The following is a 17,267-nucleotide window of genomic DNA, read 5'->3' on the forward strand; positions in this document are numbered from 1 at the left end:
TGTAGATCGATGTAGGGACAGTAAATTAGATCAGCCAGGGGAACATTACCTAACTGTAGCACGAGCGCTCATCTCCAGCCGCAGGCCTCCCCAACACTTTCACAGATCAAATAGAAGTGGTGAAACTCCTCGATTATGCCGGTGCATCGAATCGGTATATATCGCGTTCGCTCAGACCAGAGAAAGCACGCTCTGATTCATCGGGATAAATGGCCACAGTTTAGAACGGATGCATCCCATTATAATGCGCATACCCGACGATAAACTATCACTCTCGACCATCGATCGTGATATACCCCGATAACGTGCTTGGAATTGCTAAATTTGTAACGTGCATTCGTTACTCGGATCGTACGAGACCCCCTGCTCCTCTTTGCGCCATATTTTTCGCCGCGGGTTGCATAAATAGCGATTAGGAGTCGCATAAGTAACGGCGAAAGGGGTTAAATCGGTTGCAAACGAAGCGGTCCCGGTCCGATAGGATATTTCGTAAACGCAGCTTCGATATTTATAATCCTATCGTTTCTGATTATTTAGTCGCTTAAATGGTGTCTGCGGCTTGTATGCCTGTGCGTGAAGAGATCGGTGAAGAAATTAATTATTTATTCACACTTTTCTGGCTCGCGATTGGTACATCGAACAAATTGGTGCGTTTTGTATCGCCACGCAGCTTTTCTAAACTAGCGCTGTCTCTGCCGAGTGAATGTAGCGAAGGTGCCAGCTGCGAGCCACGGAAGGCTCTTAGCGGATCAATAGAGACGAAAGGGAAAGAAGAAAATCATAAAGCCTCCGAGAGATAGGAGCGATTAGAGGAATTACGTTTGCGTAGGAAAGCATTCCAGCGCGCGATCTAACGAGTATAATAAATTGCTTACAATTAGTCGTTTGAAGCGCGCCAGGATGTCGTGAGGAAACAATCGGACCGCGCAAAACTGCAAAAGTTTTACGCGCACGTGACCCGGGGCAACTGGCTTGCGCAACAGTTATCTCCGAAACTAATTCCCTATCTTTCAGTCGTAGAGAGCGATAACCATCGGAAAAACTATTAAGCAAGCTCCTCCGGCTTAACGTGGTCCAATTTTGCTCGTTTACTCTCCTTGGATAATGTCTTTTTACTCCAACGGGCGTTTAGTTTCTTCGCTTTCGGCGAGGCACATTTAAACGGCAATCCTCCAACTTCGCCTTCCGAGTTTTACTCCAAAACCAAGCGAGGGTTAAACGGTGACTGTAGCAGCGTCGCGTATGTTGAGGGGTTTGTTTATTTTTCCCCAGCGAATTCTCGGCAAATTTCTCAGCACTGGTTCTTCAAATGAAGGATAAGGGGAAAACTGGGAATGTCCATTTTTCTTAATTTTGCGATTTATAGCATATTTTGTCGGTGGCAACTGGGGCTACAGAACTGTCGAATCACGAAGGGTTGTAAAGATCAAATACCTCTGTAAGATAACGTTAAATATTTGGTGTAGGCACTAGTTAAACGCAGGGAAAGGTTCACTCTGCACTGGAACAAAACACGGAATGTCCTCACTCTTTGCCTAAGCATAAGCTTCGAGCTTCTGTCGTCAAGGTAAAACAAGAAATTATTTAAGAAGAAAATTAGATTCATTGAACCTTGCTTCTTAAAACTGTTTTGTGACATTCCCTATTTTTCCCTTTACCCTTCAAATATCCTGCCATTGTACTGGATGATAATTCACGAATTCTCAACGCCATGTTCATTATTCTAAATCCGCGTGGGGCTGTTACCTTGTTTTTCTCCAATTGTACCGAACAAGGGAAGATCCCGAACCTGGAAATTCAAACCATTCTGAAACTTTGTGAAGGGGATTTCCTTCTGATTACATGGCAATTTTTGTTTGCTGCCCAAATTCACTCTAAGGGGGTATAATTGACCCCTGAAAATCCGGTTGTTCTCCGATTTTGTGCTACAACTCGTGAACTGTAAAATAATTTTTTTACCAAATGATAGGTCTAATTAAAAGAAGTAACATTTGTCTCGAACCTTTCTTTCTATCTCTTACAGTTCGCGAGTTATAACAGAAAATCGGAAGGTAGCCAATTTTCCAGGGGTTAATTTCACCCCCTTAGAGTGAATTTGGGCAGCAAACAAAAATCGCCTTGTAACCAGGAGGAAATCCCCTACATATTCACAGTTTCAGAATTTTTTTAATTCCCGGGTTCGGTATCATCCCTTATGGGTGAAAAGTGGGCAAATAGGTTGCTGATTCCTACAAAATCACGATCAAATTCCAACCAAAATCTTCCTCGACCTTTCACTTTCGTCAAACCAGCTACTACATTGCATACGGTGAAGTAATAAGAAGCCTATAAGCAAGTGGTACACAGTGCGGAGAGCCTCTTACTTCACAAAATCAGCACACTCCTCTCAGCCCGCCGTCAGCAAACTTCGAAAACAGGTTACGCATATGGTACATAAAATTACAAAAACCAATGAACGCATCGAATGCCACCCGCAAGCCACGAGCAACCAGTGACTAATTAATATTATTCACAATCGCGCCAAATGAGACTGTCAACCGTATATGGACGAGGGGGCAGCCGAGGTGTTAAACAGTATTAATTAACTTAGGAGCTCGACACGCTCGTGCGTCTCCTCTCCATTTTTCCCAATCCTCCTCCGGCCCGCGTACAAAAGGGTTAGCCGTCCCCGCGAATAAATTTCGAGCGGCCAGCTTTTCGCGAGCGATGCATCAACGCCACGGGTGCATCGGCTTTATCAAGCATAAAACAGTCCGCCTCCGGTCATTTATTAAATCTGAATAGATCTCGCGGCGTTGTTGCGCGACGGCAATTTATGCACGTAGATCCTCCACCGGTCTCGCAACGCGTCGCGGAGGAACGTAGACCGTCGTCTAATATAATATAAAGCGGACACGGCCGCAGATACCGATCGGAGCAGTTTCTGAAACCGATTAAGACGAATTTCAGGATTCGCCAGCGCTATAAATCTCGGTTCGCGAAAAAAAAGAAAATAGTCACCGGGGTACCCGCCGCGCTATCTTACTCGTGTACGATGAGGTGCTGATACAATAAACCCGTGACGCAATCTTGCATAATGTATCCCTATCTTAACCAACATCCCACGTTGCCACCACCTGTATTCAGCACGAGTTCACTGATTGCACAAACTTTCTGCATCCAGGATACGAGCGTGTGCACAACACGTCGGACAGCTGAATCCGTCTGTCTCTGCGTGCCCTACTAATCGCGCGCGCGCGGGGGACATTTTTCGGGCGTAACCGGGCAAACCGGGCTGCTCTTGTCCGACGAAATTAATCCGGGCGCGATCGCGTGACCCGGGGATCGCCGGAAATTGGCCACTTTCTTTCAGTTTCTGGGGTGCGACCCGCGTATGTACCTTGCTGTAATGTAACGTCGAACCGCCACCCAAGGGTCAGCTCCGCGATAAATTCGTTTGTCAGTTTATAATTAAAGTCGTATTATTTTGTGGACGACAGAATTGATTCGCGCAGTTTGGTAGGAGTCGGTGTATGACGCTCATTCGATCCGTTCACTTTGTATACCCATAATTCTATGCTAAGGGATATGATTGAAATGCATTGATCCGGGCTGATCGAGATTCACGTATGTACATTTTAAGCAGCGATGTTCTTAACCCCTTCGCGTTTCAATGACGTGTGCTTCGTAAAAACGTTTGAGAAAGCCTCGCTGACAGAAAGTGCCTCGTTCCCATAACTGCACGGGACAGAATGGGTTTAATTGCCATCTCTCCTTTTCGAGCCCTCCCCGTACGAATCGCTGGGTCTTGCTTTTTACAGAGTCCTTCGGTTCGTCCCGCGCGCGTAGACGGCGCGCTTTTTTCGCCGAACGCGAAGAAGAAGCCATCTGTTATTTCGTGAAAATGGTAGATGGTTAAAGGTCTTCTTATCCCTGTTTGACGCGGCCAGAGAGGACTTATAGAGCCTGTTGACGTTGCCAATACAGGAACTTCCAAGGTACTGATGTTTCTAGCGTACCAGAGTGAGGTAGGCCCAATAGATCCGTTATGTTCCTTCGTTTCCCTAATTATTCACTTAATGGATGTCTTCATTTCCGATTCAGGCAGTGAGCTGAACTCGGCGAGTCAGAAAATTAGTGATCTGATAATTACGTAATTAACTGATTCTCATTTATCTTTCTTTTGGCGAAAACTGCAACTGTAAGGGCGAAATTTTTTATTATTTATTTAACACTGGTAGGAATGACTTAAGGGTGTCAAAGACCAAAAATCTTGCAAACACTGTGTCAAAGAACAAGTCTCAGCTTCAATTTACTTCTTTGTAATTAATTGAAAAGAAATTCTTCACCTTTGACAAAAACGACTGCCTAGTACCCTTAAGTTGAAATAAGGTTTGCTACATCCAATTTTTATATAGACACTTTTACTGTTATTCATATTCCTTTCTCGAGATTGGTTTTTAAATGATTTTACTTAGCTTCGATCCTCTGTATGTTTGGCGTCTGGTTGGGGTATGTTTAGTTCAAATCTGGCAACTCAATTTTCACCCACTTCCACCGATCCAATTGTTTTGAAACTTTGCATGCGTGCGTAGGTTGCATGACAATACAATTTAAAAAAGAGCCAAAAATAAAAAATTAAAAAGAAATCTATAAAAAATTCACTAACACTAAAAACTAGAAAAAAATATTAAAAAATATAAAAAATAAATAAAAATATCCACAAACACAACAAACTAGAAAAAAAACCCTATATTCTGTTATGAAATAACCCGCGCCACAATTTTATTTAAAGCGAGAAAACATCATCGAAATTGTAGTACAAGAAAATAATTCTTTTTTAGTTTTTAGAGCATTTGTAGTAAAATCGTTTAACATAAATTTTTTTTATACATTTTATTCGTTTGTGCTGGACAAAAAACAATTATGCCTGTAGTTTTGCATTAAATAGATTTACATTCATGTTTCAAAGAGAAAGTAACAACAAAGCAAAACACTGCTTATGTATATAATAAAAGAATACCAAAGTGAGAGTACATGGAAACTGTATTAAGTCATGCAGAAATTGGACTGTATGAAATCCATGACATTCATGTCGAAGGCTACTTATCGATTGCGAAGTTAGATGGATGATCATGGAGGATACAGCATTTTCGGGGCGAACGATGATGAACGAAACGATCGCTAAACCTGCTGGTCATTTGGTTTCGTAATCAATTAAAGCCTCGATCTTAGCCTCGAAAAAATCGACTAGAATAAATTCGATCACAAAGATGAACTTATAAATCTTAGCGAGAAATAGAATGCTTCCATCAGTACATAAACGATTTTTAAAACAAGATATAACAACCTTCCCGACTACGGACACCTTCATGACAAACACATGATGATAATCTAATGAAACACGACCCACAAATACTTTAATGAAAAACTATCTGAAACACTAAACTCTTCTGACTTCAACCACCCTTGCCTGCTTCGTTAAAACCAAGCTGAAGATCCAGTAGCTTTAGCCAGCACGAGGCAGCTTTTCATCCTTGCTATGCCACCCGACATTCAAATTCACCGGTCCATTTAACTATCAGTTACAGGCACTCGATTAATCATGTTCCTTAACGCAGTAAATGACCATACCATCCCCTAATTAGATAGTTGTCTCGTAATTAGCGGGCACGTTTAAAGAGTTGCCTAATGTCTTATTCGCCGATATGCGGGAGGAAGAGCACAGGGCATCGAACAATTTCGTGAAAGTACCGGCGCGAGGACGAGCGCGCAGTATTAATCAAGCCTGTTAACGAAGACGAGAGGCCCAAGTCGCCATCCTTAGAAGGTCCGTATCCTTACGAGGTCCTGCATCCTTCTCCGTCCAGGCCGTCGCTGACAGAGAGCCGGCACTCCGTGCGCAAGACGCTGCGAGTTAATGATGCGCCGCGTTGCGTTACAATATAGGATTCGTAACCCGTGAAATATGGAACGAACCCGTAACTCTAGGTGGCTGCTACGGTCCCACTCTTCCTCACCATCACCACCGTCACCGGCTGATCCCCAACACCACCGTGACACAGTTGCACCGCGCCGCGGCTGTAAATCCTACTGCCTGCGCCAAACCATGATCTAGAAACACAGATGAATCCCGGGGATATATAAAGCGGATTAGAACCAAAGTTTGTCATTCCCTCGACACCGTCTTACGGTGGAAGGTGTGCACAGTCAAGGTAGATCCTGACCAGAGAAGGCACGCAGGCGTACCTGGTGCAGCAGCTCGCGTGATCCGGCAGGCTCACCTTCTCAAGGATAAACCAGGGAAAACCGGTGGCGCGGTTTATTGTTCGACGAGAAGACAACACCGGCGCAGCGCTATGTCTAAGGTGAGGAAACTGGCCAGGGAGGCATAGGTGGAAGGGAAATTATATCTGTCGCAACTGATAAGCATCAAACACGAAGAAGCTTGCGGCGAGAGCATTGTCTGCGCGCGTCGGGATGCCGCGGTACTCTGCGCCGAGATTACTTAAGACTAGAAAAAGAAACACGCGAAACACGCCGCGCTTAACGCCGCGGAACTGTCCGCGAGGGGGATGGAGAACTCGAACGATCAGTATCGTTAATGGGGAGAGAAACAGGGGAACGAGGAGCAGAAGTTAGATGGTCGAGGGATTTCAGGGATATCGAACAACCCCATTGCGTTGCTTGCAGGTGTAACTTGAAATTACCATGCGATATCGGTAAGAGAGTAACGTTCGCTAAGGTCGCAAATTAATGTTTCATGAAACCGGAAAATAATAACTGGCGAGCACAGCGCTCGTACATCTCTCAATTTAACTTTGCCGCTTGCTATCGCAACGCGATATTAAACCAATTCTCCAAGCAACATGCTTAAGTCGCACATTTATAGATCGGATTGGCAGTATTCATCGTGGCCCTCAGCCTGGTGCGCTCCGAGCCCCCAGTGAACTCGTACTTACCACCTGGTGGTGGGAACGGGGGCGGGAACGGAGGTGGTGGCGGAGGTCCGTCGAACACTTACGGCCCACCTGGTTTCGATGGTCAGAGTGGCAACGGTGGTCGTAACGGCGGCTTGTCCAACAGCTACGGAGCGCCTGCTGGCGGAAGTAACGGTTACAACGGCGGTGGTTCTGGTAATGGAAGACCTGGCTCGAACGGTGGAGGCAGGAACGGAGGTGGCCAGCCTTCTAGCTCTTATGGGCCGCCGTCGGGTGGATTCGGCGGGAACGGAGGCTCGGGAGGCGGAAGGCCATCGAGTACCTACGGAGCACCTGGTGGAGGAAACGGGAACGGAAATGGAAACGGAAACGGATATAGTGGTGGAAGCAACGGCGGAGCAGGCAAAGGCGGCCCATCCAGTAGTTACGGGCCTCCGGAGGGTGGAAATGGTTATAACGGTGGCAACGGAGGTGGTGCGCCATCCAGTGCCTATGGACCTCCGGGAAGGAATGGGAACGGAAATGGTGGGAACGGGAATGGTGGTAACGGGGGGCGACCATCTAGCAGCTACGGTACGCCGGAGGGGAACGGTGGAAGGCCATCGGGACTTTACGGACCACCTGGCAGAAATGGAAACAACGGTGGTGGAAATGGAGGATATAACGGTGGTAATGGTGGTAATGGTGGCAATGGTGGCAATGGTGGATACCCGTCTGGTGGACCGGGTGGAAACGGAGGTGGCAATGGTGGATACCCGTCTGGTGGACCGGGTGGAAACGGGGGTGGCAATGGTGGATACCCGTCTGGTGGACCGGGTGGAAACGGAGGTGGCAACGGTGGATACCCGTCTGGAGGACCAGGTGGAAATGGCGGAGGTAATGGTGGTTACCCCTCTGGAGGGCCAGGTGGAAATGGAGGAGGCAATGGTGGCGGTTATGGCGATAATGATGAAAGTAACGTAAGTAAATCTTGCAAAAATTCCACCCTACGCGGACTACCTTTCCCGTTGTAAAACTGTTCTTTGTCGTTCGTTATTGAGACTTAACCCAGACCAATGTTGAAATAGATAACATTCCGCCAACTCGATAATTATTGCATTCTAAAACGATGCCTCCAATTCTAAATACTAATTCCCTGAATCCTACGCTACCTTACATTCCCAGCTACCTTTAGCAGATGTATCATTGACTGTTAACGAAACAGAAGTCTATTGCAAAAATATCTATTTTTAAAATGTGCAAGAGCTTGTTGCGCGGCACTGACCACTGTATTCTGTCGTTACTACATCCTACTACGTTATCATTTAGGAACCAGCGAAATACGAGTTCTCTTACGAGGTGAAGGACGAGCAGTCAGGAGCTGATTACGGCCACACGGAGAGTAGAGACGGCGATCGCGCTCAGGGAGAGTTCAACGTTCTTCTTCCCGATGGAAGGAAACAGATCGTTGAGTACGAAGCTGATGAAGATGGATTTAAACCTCAGATTAGATACGAAGGCGAAGCAAACTCCCAGGGATACGGTTCTGGTGGGCCAGGCGGCAACGGCGGAGGTGACTTTGGGGGGAATGGATACCCAAGCGGTGGACCTAACGGAAACGGAGGATCTGGTGGCAACGGCTATCCATCAGGAAGGCCAGGTGGAAATGGCGGTGGATCTGATTTTGGCGACGGTAAGAGAATACGACTACTCGATTCATTTATTACAACCACGGAACGGGAGAAACTGTGTCCAGTTACAGTATCATGAAAACAACTTCAAAAGTACTGCAGAATGCCACGTGCGCGAAAATTTTAACACCAGTGCTGTCTTCTCCACTTAAAGAATTTTAATGTTACAAAAGAACGTTTGATCGTACGTTGATTTTAAATGAAATTGAAATTTCGCGTTTGTCTTTTTATATTTCAAGACTTGTGTACCCTGGCACAGTACAAAAAAATCTAGCCGTGAAAGTAACGCGCAATTAAGGAGCAATGTCCTTTAAAAGAAAATACGAGTGATTTATTTCAATAACCAAATAAGTCGAGGAAATTAAACTGTTCCATAGTTTGAATCAAAAGGACAAAATAAAATGATTGATATTCTACCTCACATTTAAAATTTCTGTTAGAAATGAATCATTTTTGCTAAACCCATGATGTGCCATTTAACTGAGACTTTACGTTAAAATGTTAACACAAATTCATAATTTTTCATAGACAGTATTTTTCAGAATTAATCAAACTATTACACACTATTATACTCCCATGAATTATGCTATTACACTGAAGAGTCCTTGTAGAAGACATTGCAAGTGCCAAAAATCAAATTCTATACTATAGTACTTATTACCATTGGCATATAAAACGTTTTCCGTTAAAAAACTTTTTTTGAATCTTGACACTTGCAGTGTTTTCTACAAGCACTCTTCAATTTGCTTTATATGATACTTTGTAGTATTTCCTAAACATGCTAGAAATCATGGGCGTCTAGAGGGGGGTGCAAAAGGGGCAGTTGCTCCCCTCCCCCTAGCTTTTGAGAAAAAATCCCTTATTTTTCAAAACTGATCTTTATTAAGTTTATATTAAAAAAGGGAATATTTTTAAATTTCATTTTTAAATTTTTAATTAAATTGGCACTACAAAATGGGTTAAAAAAAGCAAGAGTAGCATATTTTTCTCTACCATCATCCCAAAATTGCCTCCCCCTTCCATCCTGGAGAAAAGTCTCCCGACGCCCATGCTAGAAATCATTATTGAATGCAGGAAGCATTTAAATTTGTAATATTCTAATTTTTGTTTAGGTGGATATCCATCTGGAAGGCCAGGCGGTAATAATGGCGGTAATGGTAACGGGGGGTATCCATCCGGTAGTGGTGGTGACGCCGCGGCCAACGGAGGATACCAGTACTAAATATTCATTTAGGAGTAGTGAATATATCTATCGTGTGTACTACGAAAAGGGAATGCATAGGGCAACGTTTTTCAAAATGCATAGGATAGTTTCCGCCTGGAACAGTAGAAACCCGGCTGTATTTCTAAGCGACGATAAATTCGGCACGATCGAATCTCTGTACCGATGCTTAATGTGCTTGAGCGTTTTAGAACATTCTCGATTCCACGGATGCGGATCGACGAAAACGATCGTTCGCTTCGTCGTAAGAACGAGCAAGCTTCTACGACGCAACGTTTCGTTTGTTTCAGGCGCGGTCTTATTATTAGTATGAAGAGAGAAATGATTATTCATACACGTAAACACCTCACAGTTGATTCGTAGGTGTAAACGATGCTGTTGGACGTTAGTTGCACACCGTTTGTCGCTATATAACATTTCATGACAAGACGGCGCGCGCAATAAATACCAACAATGCCGTTTAATGGATTTAGCAAACGCGGCGTCGTTGACTCTATCGACGTGTCTTTCAACATTTACAACTCACGTAACAAGTTGTTCTTCGACAGAACATTGGAAATAGCATTCTTTTTTTTTCCTTCAACTTCCGACCATTTATCTACGACTTTATAACCATAAACATGTATACACTAATTCTTAACGTTCGTTAAGACACATTTTCTATTTATTACTATTTATCATACTATGTATATTATAACGATGTTTAAAATGTAGCTGTAGAAACGAACGTCCGCATAAATAAAAACTGCGGTAGGCCATAATGTGTTCAGTCTTTCACTCGTACACCTTTCACTCTATGTAAACACGTTCTTACGAATCATTGTATGGGTGTGCACTGTATGTACGTGCTACGCAACGTAACCGACATTGTAGCACCCCTGAAATATGATTCCGATACAAATGAAGTCGGTTAAAAATGTGAAAATGAAGTAATAGCTTTAACCCTCTCCTTATCCCGATGAAAAATGCCTTCCTTAGACCTAGAATTTTTATATATACATTCGAACCGCGATAGAAAATGGCCACTTGTAACGTACACCTATTATAAGCATAATGACATCAAGATAAATATACGAACTAGTAATTATATATTGAAAAGTTCTTACCTGTGTCTCCACATTAAGCGACGAGTGCCATTTGCATGGGCGTCTGGGGGGGGGGGCAAGAGACCCCCACCTCCTGACTTCTTAGAAAAAATCGCTTATTTTTCAAAACTGATCTTTATTACGTTTATATTAAAAAAGAGAATATTTTTAAATTTCGGTTTTAAATTTTTAATTAAATTGACACTATAGGTTAAGAAAGCAAGATTATAAATTTCATCATAAAGCACGAAGGAACGTCAGAAAACACGGTACACGTTTCGAACCGATCAAACACTACAGCCGTCGCGAATAAACTAATTCCCCGAACGACGATGAAATTCGGCAAACGTGGAAACTCCTACGTGTGACAAATGCTCTTAGAAGCGTGATTTAAACCACGAATGAAAAGTATTTAGTTTAATTAGAAAATGTATAGAAAGATAGATATTTCAAATAAATAGTATTATTGACTGCTATTAAAAGATTAGCAGATGTATAAATATTTGGATACGAACTGACGGGAATTACAAAATATTCATATCCGATTTATTTCTTAAATTTACATTCGGTTTGGATACGCAGTTAAACGTGGAGAAAGCTGCTTTTAAAATGACATTTATTCTTTTTGAATTTTATGAAATGAAATTATTAAACTATCAAACCACATTCGAGTGTAATAAATCTACCATAGCCTTTTGCCTAAGCGTATACAATTTTTTCACCCATTTATCAAACCTTGCTTCATGATCAATCATTATCTAAAAACAAATCCAATGGTAATAAATAATGTTAACACATATCATTCTGTCTATATACTGAATAAACGAATATGAAAATACACTACCGATGAATGGAAGATACTCTCAGATCCAGAAGGAACATCAGCCACTGTTGGGACTTGTATAGTGTCTGCAGTAATATCTATAACAATATTTTTGAATTTCTTTTCCTTAGTAGAAGATGAGAATTGCTTAGGCGTGAAGCCTTCAGAATTTATTTCCTCCAAAATGCCCTCCTTAAAACGAGGCTCGATTGGAAAATCATCTATAAAAAATAATATCATGTCAGTTTTGCATCTTATCGTAAAATAGTTTTGAAACTCTTTCCAGGTTGTTACATAGAATGCAAATAAAGGTAAACGAAGAAAAACTTCTAATAGTGTCTATCAATTACATGTAACGTTATAACAATCTTACCTTTTATTACTATATTTTTAGTTTTTTCAAGAACACTAGCCTTTACATTAGACTGTGAACTACTCGAACGACTGCCGGACTTTTCTCTGGAAGTAGACCTAGCTCTTCTTTTAGAGCGGTCAGAAGAACGTGACCTAGAACGATATCTGTGCCGCTCTCTACCTTTTGAACTACTGTTCCTAGAGCTTTTGTAACTTTTTTGACTGCGATCTCTATCCCTACCCCTGCTTCTAGAATGTGACCGATGTCTCCTTTTTGTTTTTGAATGCTTGGATGATCTTCTTCGATGAGGTGATGAATCGCTAGATTCTGAACTAGAAGATCTGAAAAAAATTGTTATTTTAGTATGTTAAACTATTGGTTGAAAAATTAAATTTAGAACTGTGAGAAATAAGTTGAACCATACACCATTAGTGATGGCATGTCCTTTTAAGATGGTACTTACCTGGATCTCCTGCTACGTCTTCTTCGATATCTGTTATTGTGATCCGAATCTGATTCACTAGAATACCTTGCCATAACTGTCAAAGAGCCCTTTGTTTACTTCATGTTTAGGTTAAGTATACAATTGCTGTTACACAAAGAGTATGCGTCAATATCATGGACTAGTGATCCTCTATCACTGTCATTTAAGAAGGAACCTGCCGACCGACGAGTTTAAACCAGTTCTGCGCAGGTTGACGCTCATTGGTGCCGGGAGAAGCCACTATTGGCTGTGCCCCCACCAACGCTTTTTCGGAGCCAATGAGCTCATTCTACATGCACGAAACGGGTTCCTTCTTAAATGACTTCTGGTTAGGTAGTTATCGGAAAACACCACTTGGCACTATGTTAAAATGTCCACCATTTTGTCCTAAAGCGGAAGTCACAAATCGGCGGGTACATTTTAAAAGAATACTGCCCTCCTTAGTTCAAAGATCACACGCCTCAGTATTAAATGAAGTTTGCTGCTGATCCCACTTTTCGCTCAATGTTGTGGAATCCAATTGGTAGATCTTATTTACTTGCTCTCTCTATTTCCGGTTTTGGAGAGCAATGGCGTCGACCAATAGAAAACGCGGACACATTTTCCGATCACTACCTAGAGGATCACTAACGGTCTAGTAAGTTAGCGAGGATTTGGATACTTCGCGCCAATTTTGGAAGTTATTCTCTCTCTCTTTCTGTCTCTCTTTTAATTAAGATTATTATCAGCGATGGAAATATCGGTTTTCTTAGCGTGTCTCGGGAAGTAAAGAGTGGTGTTGTTAAGTACATACATTCAGCGGTGTGTGTAAATACAAATTTCTTCGAGAAATAAAACTATTATTTTATCAACGACCATTCTATGTCTAAAACACCAGTTCTCGTCCCGGAGTTCTCGTCCGTGGTTCAGCCACGTGCGTTCACGGTGCAATATTTATAGGAATATTATAATAAAAAGTAGGATACTTAAATTACTTAAATGATTATATTACAGAAAGTGCAAAAAGATTCTATGAGTCACAATTGAAAGTTAATACACTGACGAAACATATCATAGATGATTACAAATATATAATCCAAAACTCAATAATAAAACACAAGTTCTCATTCGGAGACTTGATTTTAGGTATGAGCTAGGTATAAAGTAAAAGAATATATGTATAACGCGTAAGACAAACATTCAGGTTTGGCATCAGTACCTGATGTAATGTGTAAGTAGGTTTTTTCAAAATGTTTTCCTACAAAATACAGATAGCACCTAATAAGACTGTACTTGAACTAAAAGACTGCAAAGCGTATAAGCTCTCACTTGAAAGCCTAAATTATGGCTAAAAGGTGAAAACAAATAAATATGTAAGAAGTAGGTTTGAACCACATATAGGTAGTAACTACTAAAGACTGGAAACAGAAAACACGTCCGCTTGATAGAAGTGGACGCTTCTTCCATCTTCTCCTTTAACATGGGATCACCTATAGTCACCGCTGCGTTTTTAACATCTCTTAACGTTTTGCTTAATTGTTGAATACATCGCACTATAATCCCCTCTTGCACGTCCATTTTCTTCATAATCTCTGCGAATGACTTTGCCTCCGCCCAATCGTAAACTACTTCCACTAAACTGAAGTTCTCTTGAGAAATGCTTACCTCTGTATTCTTATTCTCTTGTTACCAGCCGGGGCTGCGGCAACGCGAGAGGCCGGCGAGAAGGGTATTTCTCAAGGAATACGGTTTATGGGTTTGTTAGTTAGAGGGTGGACGAACCTGATGCGAAATCAGGGAGCCGCTAGGATTATCGGAAACGAGGACGAACCTGATACGAAACCGGGGAGCCGCAGGAGGGTTAAACGTGGACGAACCCGATGCGGAATCGGGAAGCCACTGGGTTAGAGAAGATTCCTTGTTTTGGTGTTGGATGCGAACGAACCTGATGCGAAATCAGGGAGTCGCGGGAAATGTTAGTGACGCCTCGTAACTCTTAATTAAAGTTTGATACAACTCGAGCGGTAAAGTTGTATCGGTGGGTATGTGCTACTAATATTATAAGGATCGCTGGGTAAAAGATGGGTTTAACGAATCTACTCGATTTACACGTGAACACCATTCGTATATTCAATAATCAATTATTGTACAAATGTAAGTGTCGCGGTTAGTTAATTAAGTAAATTGTGTAAGTTATCACTAAATTGCACGGTGTTGACGCACTGGCGATGCGGGGCGTAAGAGTGGCTATTTCAATGTGCCAAATAGAATATAAACTGGACTCGCGGATTCTATGAGGTTAACTATGATTCTGACGGGGACTCTAGCCCGATCTTACCAGATTTAACCAACTCTGTACGAGCGTGACACGACGTGACTCTACGCGTGAATATAGCTTTGAACCGAAGAGGGTAGAAACCAAAGGGTTTATATAGTCCCAAAAATGAGTGGGGATTCGTTAGAAATCTTCATGTAAGGAAAGGGCCAATCAATTTGTAACGAAACGTAGAGTTTTAACTAATAATCTAGCATTGCCAAGTAATAAACAAACCATCGCAAAATGTACTCGGGTCCAAGTTCCTTTTGGAGTTAATAGACATCCTCCTATGATGGCCCATTGGATGGGACCGTTAAGACTGTTTCCACCACGATTTATTCCCCTAGATATGTATGTATAGATTATCGCCGTGTAGATATTTAAGTTGACATTGTAAATTTTAGTACATAAAAGGGAAATTATTTTAGAAGATATTAGTTTTTTATTGCATTTAGTTGCGACCGAGTATCTCGAGGCAACATAAATTGCTAAGGAAAAGCAAGAAGCTAATAACAAGTTGTTATTAACAACATACATGTATTAATCAAGAAATCACAACATATATGGGAGAGACAGTTGTACCATCGGAAACCTGCGTTTTAAATTGGTGTGGGGGGGGGGGGGGTGCATTTCGTTTCTCAAAGTTGGCTCCCGTTATAAATTTCTTGGGAATAAATGCTTCCCAAGCCTACAGAGAGAGGCTCTTTTCAATGCCAGGAGACATCCAAAGAATAATCCACGGGAGGGAAGAGAAATAGATAAGTAGACCCAGAGAAAATCGACGGGGGGCAAAATGTAATCTAATTACAAATTAGGATTAACATGTAATTGTGTAATTAATAACACATTATTTTCTGTAATCGTTAATACCCATAAAAAACTTCAAAAAAGTAAAAAAATTACGCTAAGTACATGAAAAAGTCAAGGGGGGGAAAGAGTATTATAAAATAAATAAATAAAAAATAGAAGATAATAATAATTACAATATAAAAGAAGATGTGAAATCAAAATGAGCTGCAAGTACACAAAGGTGCTTTGTAATAATCACAGACATTTTAATAATGTGAAGATAAAATATAACATCTAGACATTTGCCTAGATGTCCGCAGCCTGGAAGTCAAATACTTCACGTGGCCAGGCAAGGTCAAGGTGTCGATGAATGATTTGGTAAAATTCTAATGGCTGAAGACCAGAGATGGGCAAAATCTTTATTTAAATAAAAATTTCAAGTAACGAATGAAAAATAAAAAAATCATTCATCATGCGTCGAATAAAAATAACTCGGATTTATCTTTGTTCGACGCTCAACGGATGAATAAATTTATTCGTTGAGAATTTAATTTCAATCTTCATAATTTTCATCATATCTTGTTGAAAATAGTACCAATAAGGCAAAACACGACATACAGTGACATGCATTAATATATCAGGACACCATGGTGTGTGAGAGATTATTGCGCTAACTATTTGTTTATAATAATGTTATTAAATTGATTGTTTTTTAATACATTACAATAATTATTGTAGTTAGTAGGAACATAAATTTTCATTATTCAAACCACAGTTTTTTTGCGTAATAAGTGTTAATCTAATGTCGAAATTTAACATCGCAAAAATATTCGAACAGTGAGAAAGTTGCATGAATTTTATATAACATAGATATCTTTTTTTTAACAATTTTAGGGTAATATTAATATTTCGTATGTTGAATAGCCGTGGGAGCTCAATGACTAACAATAAGGATTATTGAGTCAACTACTTCAGAGATAGAATGAGTAATCATTGTAACGCGACGCACCAAGCTTCAGCTCCCCGGGTCACGGCGCCTCGAACGCGCGAAAGAAAATTATTCCACGTTGAATAAAGTTAAGGATAAAGTTGAAGTTGAAAACTGTCTTCGAAGCTGAAGTTGAAACGCTCTGCGAATAAAAGAATTAACTTTATTCATCGAATAATGAAATTATTTGTCGTGCGTCGAATAAAGTTAATCCGAGGAATCTTTATAAAACACATGACGGATAATTTTTTTTAAGTTTTATTCGTCATTCTGAAATTTTCATTCAAATACAAATTTTGCCCCTCAAAACGTTTGCCACCTGTGGCATTTTTCTTAAATCCGTCACTGATTACGACTTCAATATTTATCAACATACGGCGTACAACATGCGATACCCGACTGAATAACGTATAGAAATACATTATAAAGAAACAGGTCTCGGAGGACAAGAGACACGACGCAAATATTTTGTTTACATGAGCGAACGGCCGGTACGGGATCGCGAGATTTCTCGTCAAAAGCGTTAAACGGGCGATATCGGGTCGCAATATGTATTTAGTATCATCCTATCATGAAAATTTCAATTTCTATGATTTTCGTTCCATCTTTTTGGAAATAGTACCAATAATGAGCCA

General features: G+C 41.3%; 2 protein-coding genes across 2 annotated transcripts; one reads left to right on the forward strand and one right to left on the reverse strand.

The window, feature by feature from the left end:
- Positions 1-6,213: 6,213 nt before the first annotated feature.
- Positions 6,214-10,573, forward strand: LOC143366470 (uncharacterized). The gene is made up of 4 exons (XM_076807583.1): positions 6,214-6,347; positions 6,872-7,879; positions 8,229-8,592; positions 9,703-10,573. Exons 1-4 carry the CDS (start codon positions 6,339-6,341, stop codon positions 9,810-9,812), a joined length of 1,491 nt encoding a protein of 496 aa, XP_076663698.1. The 5' UTR covers positions 6,214-6,338; the 3' UTR covers positions 9,813-10,573.
- Positions 10,574-11,421: 848 nt separating this feature from the next.
- Positions 11,422-12,707, reverse strand: LOC143379031 (uncharacterized). The gene is made up of 4 exons (XM_076831325.1): positions 12,539-12,707; positions 12,094-12,416; positions 11,742-11,941; positions 11,422-11,655 (listed from the first exon to the last, which is right to left on the reverse strand). Exons 1-4 carry the CDS (start codon positions 12,610-12,612, stop codon positions 11,554-11,556), a joined length of 699 nt encoding a protein of 232 aa, XP_076687440.1. The 5' UTR covers positions 12,613-12,707; the 3' UTR covers positions 11,422-11,553.
- Between the last annotated feature and the right edge of the window lie 4,560 nt (positions 12,708-17,267).

Source organism: Andrena cerasifolii, chromosome 2, assembly GCF_050908995.1.
Source record: "Andrena cerasifolii isolate SP2316 chromosome 2, iyAndCera1_principal, whole genome shotgun sequence".
Lineage (NCBI taxonomy): Eukaryota > Metazoa > Arthropoda > Insecta > Hymenoptera > Andrenidae > Andrena > Andrena cerasifolii.